This window comes from Oryctolagus cuniculus, chromosome 7, assembly GCF_051225735.1.
Source record: "Oryctolagus cuniculus isolate XC-2025 breed Fujian yellow rabbit chromosome 7, ASM5122573v1, whole genome shotgun sequence".
NCBI classification, from domain to species: domain Eukaryota; kingdom Metazoa; phylum Chordata; class Mammalia; order Lagomorpha; family Leporidae; genus Oryctolagus; species Oryctolagus cuniculus.
In genome coordinates, this window is record NC_142873.1 from 154,601,210 (window position 1) to 154,608,943 (window position 7,734).

The 7,734-nt window shown below is 53.3% G+C and overlaps 1 protein-coding gene and 1 long non-coding RNA gene across 4 annotated transcripts in view; both read right to left on the minus strand.

The window, feature by feature from the left end:
- Window positions 1-7,294, minus strand: part of SPEN (spen family transcriptional repressor) — a 93,481-nt gene extending 86,187 nt beyond the window's left edge. For 2 of the 3 annotated variants that reach the window (XM_051836530.3, XM_051836528.3), the window contains exon 1: window positions 6,723-7,294. In XM_051836530.3, the coding sequence (XP_051692490.3) occupies window positions 6,723-6,805 (83 nt within the window). In that variant the 5' untranslated portion in view covers window positions 6,806-7,294. The remainder of the gene's footprint in view (window positions 1-6,722) is intronic. The other variant, XM_051836529.3, reaches the window with a different exon arrangement.
- LOC127488242 (uncharacterized) lies at window positions 3,124-6,085 on the minus strand. The gene is made up of 2 exons (XR_016211271.1): window positions 5,934-6,085; window positions 3,124-3,397 (listed from the first exon to the last, which is right to left on the minus strand). It is a non-coding gene; the product is annotated as an uncharacterized LOC127488242 (long non-coding RNA).
- Window positions 7,295-7,734: the final 440 nt, after the last annotated feature.

The window sequence follows — 7,734 nt, forward strand, 5'->3', positions numbered from 1 at the left end:
TGGTATGTTATCAACAGGTGCTAAGGATGAAGGTGTCGGCCTCATAAGCAGATACTATCAGCATAATATCAGAAAATCTCCCCACTAAACACTCATCAAATAGGGAAATGATGGATACGGTCCGTCTCCTGGTATACTCTGAGAAGGGCACAGCATCAGCTCTGTGGAATCCCTGATCTGCCATTAGGCAGTACCAGACAGCCTCGGGTGGAAGATCATCCTGAAGAAAGACACACTTACACTGAAAACTCTCAGGCTCATGAGAATTGCAAGACAGAAAACTGCTGCAGATGGAAGGAGACTGAGGACTCATGACTACTGCAGGCATCAAGTAGCACTGAGTGGGACGCTGGGCCAGCAAAGGAGACCTGTGACAGCTGGCACCACTGAAGTGAGGTCTGTGAACTGGGGTGGGAAGGCTGTGTCAATATTTCCTAATTGGGGGGCAGCACTGTGGCAGTAGCAGGTAAAGCCGCTGCCTGAGGTGCCGGCATCCCATATGGGCACCAGTTCAGGTCCTGGCTGCTCCACTTCCGATCCAGCTCTCTGCTATGGCCTGGGAAAGCAGTAGAAGATGGCCCAAGTCCTTGGGCCCCTGTACCCGCGTGGGAGACCCAGAAGAAGCTCCTGGCTCCGGACTGGCGCAGCTCCGACCACTGCGGCCAATTGGGGAGTGAACCGGCGGAATGAAGACCTCTCTCTCTGCCTCTCCTTCTCTATGTAACTCTTTCAAGTAAAATAAAATAAAAAAATTTTTTTGACAGGCAGAGTGGACAGTAAGAGAGAGACAGAGAGAAAGGTCTTCCTTTGCCGTTGGTTTACCCTCCAATGGCCACTGCGGCCAGCGCACCGCGCTGATCCGATGGCAGGAGCCAGGTACTTCCTCTTGGTCTCCCATAGGGTGCAGGGCCCAAGGACTTGGGCCATCCTCCACTGCACTCCCGGGCCACAGCAGAGAGCTGGCCTGGAAGAGGGGCAACCGGGACAGAATCCGGCGCCCCCACCGGGACTAGAACCCGGTGTGCCGGCGCCGCAAGGCGGAGGATTAGCCTAATGAGCCGCGGCACCGGCCATAAATAAATCTTTTTTTAAATGTTTCCTAACTGGGAGTACTACAGAACGAACAGCAATGCAGGAACTCCCAGTTCCTGGCTTTTACCTGGGTGTAACCCTGGTTATTGCAGCATTTAGGGAGTGAAACAGCAAATGGAAGATCTCTGTGTGTCTCCCTGTCATTCCGCCTTCCAAATAAATAATAAGTAAATCTAAAACTAAATAAATATGCTAGAGTCGAATTCATTTCTACAATCAAATTGTATGTAATTCTTTCAAAAAGTCACCCAAGTTAGGTTCACCTCCCAAATGCCCACAGTGTTCAGGACTGGGTGGGGCAGAAACCAAGAGTTGTAAACTCAATCCAAGTCTGCTATGTGGGTTGCAGGAATCCACCCACTTGAATCATCAACACTGCCTCCCAGAGCCTGCACTGGCAGAAACCTTGAGTTAGGTGTCAAACATAGGTACTCCTATGTGGGATACAAGCAATGAACCACCAGGACAAACGTTCACCTTTTAAATGGAGATTTTATAAAGCCATTCTACTGTTTTTTTAATGTATGCTAATTTTCAATTTGGCAGACAGGGACACACATAGGGGGAATAATCTGAAACTGAATATTGGAATACTTTAGAATTTTACATCAAGAACATCTTTTCACTGCAAAGTATATGACAAATTTTGTTACTAGATAATCCAAATGTTATTCGGCACCTTGAAATAGATAGTATTAGCCTGCTGAACAACAGACTAAATGAAGTAACACTTATCTGTAAATTTCCAACCATCTTTATATCAGTTGTGTCTATGTAAAAATACTATTTTTATTTGCCTTATAGCAACTCACATTTTAAGGGAAAACAGCATAGTGCACTGTGAAAACTAATTAGAGTGGTTACAGTTCAAGAATTCCTTACAGTTAAGGAACATTTTGGGGAAAAATCAAATGGGAAACTTTTATTTTTTTGAAAGGCAAAGTGACAGGGGATCTTTTATCTGCTGGTTCACTCCCCAAATGCCTGCAATGGCTGGGGCTGGGCCAGGCCAAAGCCAGGCGCTCCACCCCAGTCTCCCACGTGGGCGGCAGAAACCATCAAGTGCTGCTGCCCACCACACAGAAAGCTGGATCTGAACTGGGGACAGCTACGATCCCTCTGTGCCCTAACAAGCACTCTGGAAGACATTACTTCTTACCCTACACACCCGGCATAAGAGTTTTAGTTCAGCAACAAACTGCAGGGATATGTATATCTTCATGTTAGACACTGTTTAGGCTACTTAAGAACCTATTATTTGTCTTATTAGAAGCCACATAATTTTTGTGAAATACAGTTGGGTTTTAGTGTATGGAAACTCAAAAGTTTTTTGTTGCAAAAACTTTTTTGAAATACTTTTGCGTAGTACACATTGTCCATGAACCTTTTTTAAAACCTTTATATGCATGGATTTCAAAAATATTTTATAGGGCAAGCACTTAGCCTAGTAGTTGAGATGCCCATGTCCCATAATGGAAAGTCTGGGTTTGATACCCAGCTCCTCTCCTAATTCCAGCTTCCTACTAATGCAGACCATAGAAAACTGGTGACAGCGCAAGTGACTGGGTTCCTGCTACCCATGTGAGAAACCCAGAGTGAGTTCCCCGCTCCTGCCTTTGACCTGGTCCCACCCTGGCTGTTGCAGGAATTTAGGGAATGAATCAGCAATTAGAAGTCTCTCTCTGACTTTCAAATAAGCAAACAAAAAATTAGGAAGAAACAACAAAAATGCCCACTCCAGTCAAACACCATCATTCTTCCCTGTGCTGACCCTGCATTTTCTTCCAACCCACTAAAAGCATCCTTTTCAGAAAATAAAATACACAATTTAAGCATTCTGTATTAACTTTTAGTGCTATTTCAGGATAACTATGAATTTTGCTTTAATTTTAATATGCAAAACCTATCATGAAAATAGATATTCAAAACCAGGATATTCAAAATCAAGAGGCCGTTCCATAGAAACCCTCAGGTCTAAATAGAACAATGAAGCAATGCAGTATGCCACAATGATTGAAATTTAAGTCAAAATTATTTTTTTAAAGATTCATTTATTTATTTGAAAATCAGAGTTACACAGAGAGGAGGAGAGGTGGGGAGAGAGAGAGAGAGAGAGAGGTCTTCCAACTCCCCCGTTGGCCTCAAAGGCTGGAGCTGTGCTGATCTGAAGCCAGGAGCCAGGAGCTTCTTCCAGGTTCTCCACGTGGGTGCAGGGGCCCAAGGACTTGGGCCATCTTCCACTGCTTTCCCAGGCCATAGCAGAGAGCTGGATCGGAAGTGGAGCAGCCAGGACTCGAACCGGCACCTATATGGGATGCTGGCACTGCAGGCAGTGGCTTTACCCACTACACCACAGTGCTGACCCCCATCTTTTTTTATAATAAAATAAGGACAAGGAAATTCATCAATATTAATTTATCTAGTATCCCAGAAGTGAGGATCTGAATATACGCAACACGTAACATTTATTCCACCTACTTAAAACTCAGGAAAACCACTGTTAAAAACATTTTAAATGGTGCTGGCATTGTGGCGATATGGGTAAAGCCATTGCCCTCGGCCAATGCCGGCATCCCTTATGGACACCAGTTTAAAACCCAACTGCTCTGCTTCTGATCCAGCTCCCTGCTTATGGCCTGGGAAAGCAGCAGAAGACAGCCCAAGTTCTTGGGCCCCTGCTACTCACATGGAAGACCTGGAAGCAGCTCCTGGCTCTGGCCAGGCCCAGCCTTGGCTATTGCGGCAATTTGGAAAGAGAACCAGAGGATGGAAGATCTCTCTCTGTCTCTCCCTCTCTCTATAACTCTGACTTTGAAATAAACAAATAAAGCTCTAAATTTTCTTTTAATTAGCAAAAGCAAAATTTTAGGTCTCATTCTTTAACAAAATGTTTACATAAGGGGTTACATTGCTCAATCAATGCATAATCTTTAGTTTCTAAAACTGAGGGGTGGCTAGGAAGAACATAATGTTACTAAAAATTTGAAAGTAAGGCATAAAGAAAATAAGGTGTAACATCTTTCAAGGGTTCTATTCATTGGGTCATTCTAATTCAAGGAGCTGCCTTTGCACACACCTCTCTCACAGCCAAAAGACAGCAACCAATTGTTGTGTAACTCCTCCCTTCCCCCTTCAACCCTGCTAACATACAAAGGAAAGGACTTTCTCTATTGTGCCCCTGTAATGAATCTTTGTTAACTAAAACACAGATTCAGAACTAATCCTTGTTTAATTTATTTTAATCAACATACTGAAACCAGTAAAGACAATGAACACAATAGACTGTTATTGCAGTCAATTTCTAAAAATGCTCTCATTACATTTTTAGGATTTGGTTTTTTCTGGCACTGAGAAGAAAAAAGCCCAATCAGCATCCCTCCCTCAATCTATTGTCCACCTGAAACACTGATTAAAATATAAATTAAAAATACTGACCCGCCTTTATTTCTCCCCTTAAAATGTCTCTAAGCTGCCCTGCCCCCACAGCTGTCTAGCTTAGTCTTCTTTAAAAATCCAAATAACTACAAAAGCCTAATCACTGTTAAAAGAACATTCACCTTAAATACATTTTATATTATGTATTCCCAGTGTACACCTCCTAATCCTGTAAAACAGTTATTAGTTAATGCTGCAATCAGCTAGGGAGAAGGGTAAAAGCAGACACTTAAACTTGTTTCCATGTAGGTATTGCATGCTTTCTCATTCTGATTTCTTGAAGACACTAGAGGTGAATGTTAAGTATCTTGCAGAACCATTATTCTGATAACTGCTGTTTTTTCTTTATCATTTAAATGACCAATTTAGTTTTCCCTTCCAGTAGCAATCACGCATTTTACAAAACGTATTTCACAATAGGGATGGAAGGTCTGAATTCCTCCAAACAAGGTCCACTTAGCTTCATAGCTGGATCAGCAAGAACATCTCTTGCACATGCAGAAAGATAAACAAGAAACCAAAGAGAGATCGGTTGGGGGGAGTGCTAAGGAATCGCAGGGTATGGGTGAAGGTGAGACTCTTCTCCGGTGTACGTTGAGTCTTTAAGCCCGTTTAAAAAAAAAAACAACTATTCAATGGACTAAAAAAAAATGCTTAGAAATGGAAAAGAGAGTCGCCTTTAAATTAAAGGGGATGCGGGGACACACGACCCGACCCCAGCATCTGCTTTCGCTCTGCCAGAGGCAGACTCTCCGTAGTGCCGCCGCGAGCAGCGCGCCCGCCGAGCCCTACGACGCCGCCGCTGCAGACCGCCGCTCGCTTTCCAGGGCGCCCCCTCCTCCCCGGTGCATGGAGATCGGCTCCGCCGATTCCCACAGAAAGTGGGTCCTGGCCGCCATTTTAGAGTCATTCACACGAGCCGGACCGCAGCACCGTCCACCTCAAACCTCCGGCCCTGCCTCGGAGGCTCCCCCCCTCCGTCCCTGCACCCTCCTCGGGCAGCAGCGTCCAGTTGCCGGGCAGAAGCGCACCCCGTCCCTCGCATCTGCATCACGCCAAGTGGCACGTCTGGCCGCGGGCGGAGGGCCCGCTGCTGCAGCGCACGTGTCTGCGCGTCGCAGCCTGCGAATTTCCCATGCAGCGACGCCCCGACCGAGCGCGCGAGCACACGGAGCCGAGCGCGTCCCGCCGGTCTTCCCACTGCGGGAACCTGCCCCGGAATGCTTTTTCCACCAAAACACTGACGAGGGGAGGGGAGGGCTGGGGGGCGGGTAAGGGGTGGAGCAGCGCCAGCCAGAAAAAGTTCCCATCCGCTTCCCAGGGCCGCGCGGAGCCTCGCCCGCGCCCGGCGCCGCAGACGCGGGGCGGCCGGGAGGCGCGCGCCGCCCGCTCCTCAATGGCCTCACCATCGCCGGCGCCTTTTCACACGCGGACACGCGCACACGCGCGCCCCAGCGGCGAGGATTTAATGCCCAGTAACAGCAGCCACCGACAGCAGCAGGGCTCCTCCACGGACGAGGCGGCGGCGCTCTGCGGCCGCTGCTTCCGTGTCGCCCGCGGAGCGGCTCGGCCCACTTTTCCCAGGCTGACTCACTAATAGGGACGCCCCGTAAGCTCCCCGACTCGCTGCACGGCCGGAGGCGCACACTGCGGGCCGCCCCGGGCCTGTCAGCCCCGCACGCAGGCGCTGCACAAAGAGACCCGGCGGCTGCACCCGCACCCGCGCGCGGGGAGCCGGGGAGAGCCGACATCCCGGCGTGGCGCCACGCTCGGCTCTCCCCGCCACCTGATTCTCGACATCAGGGAGACGGCGCCGGCGGCCCGGCCCGCCAGGGCGCCGCGAGCGGTCCCCGCGCTGCCCGCCCGCGGTCTACACGAGCGGCGGCCGCCCGGCGGGCCCGGGCCCGGGCGCAGGGACGCGCCCCCGCCGAGGGCACCCTCGGGCCGCCGGCGGCGCGGAGGCCGGGCCCCGCAGCCTCCTCCCCGGGCGCCGCCGGCGTCCGAGGCCCAGCGCCGCGACGCGGACGGGCGAGCGGCCGGCGGGGTCGGCCCGCGCGAGCGCCGCCGCCGCTCCGCGGGTCTGGGGCCGGGGCCGCTCCTCGGCTACCCCGCGCACCGGGAGGGGCCGGCAACGGGCCGGGGCTGGGAGCGGCGCCCGCCGAGCGAGCGCGGCCCGGGGGCCTCGTGTCACTCACCGTTTGAAATGCTCGATGATCTTCTCTTCCCGCACGTTCTCCGGTAAGTTGCCCACCCAGAGGTGCCTGGTTTCCCGGACCATGCTGGGCGGCGTGCCGGCGACCGCCGCTGCTGGCTCCCCCTCGCCGGCTTCGTACGAGACCGTCAGCGCCGGGAGGCGGGCGCCGGGGCGGCGGCGGCGGCGGCTGCGGCGGTGGCGTCGGCAGCGGCGGCGGCTCCTCCGGCTCCCCCCCGTGCAGAGACCATCCCTCTCCCCCAGGTTCTGACTCTCGGGCCTCGCAGCTCCGCTCTGCCGCCACCACACACCCGAAGCCGACCCTCGCGCTCCGGCGGCGCATGCGCCCGGGCGGCGGCGGGCGGGGGGAGCGGGAGGAGGGGCGAGCGGGACCCGGGCGGCAGCGACTACGACGGAGCTGGCGCTGTGGCAGCCGGACGCTTCCCACCGGCGCGCGCGGCCCGCCTCCCGCCGCCTGGCCGCCTCCCCCTCGCCGCGGGCGCGCGCGCGTCCGCCCACCCGCGAGGCCGCGACACCGCGTTCCTCCCAGCCGGCGCGCAGGCGCGCGGGCCGGGCGGGGCGGGAGGAACGTGGGCCGGGCAGGAACGCTCGCGCTGGGCCCCGTGCGCAGGCGCGGAGCCGCCGCGGGGCGGGGCCGCCGCCGCCCGGCGCTCGGTCGGGTGCCCGGCGTGGCGCGCAGCGGCCGGGGCTGGGGTCCCAGGCACAGAGCTGGGGGGGCAGACAGAGGAGAGGGGTTGGAATCTGGCCTTTGCGGGCCCTGCTGGGGCAGGTAGTCGGAACAAGGCCGCCCTTCTCACGGCTCCCAAGAAGAGTGGCTTGTAGCATTACACAACTTTTGTGTATAGGATCTTTTGCAAGATGCTCTTGATCGTCGTTATGGCACACAAGGACTGGAACCGACAGGCGCCCTCAAACTGTTCCCCCTCAGAGGGGTCACCCTAATTCCTTATTGATGCATAAGAAAGGATTGGACCTGCAGCCCTCGCAGGCCGGGG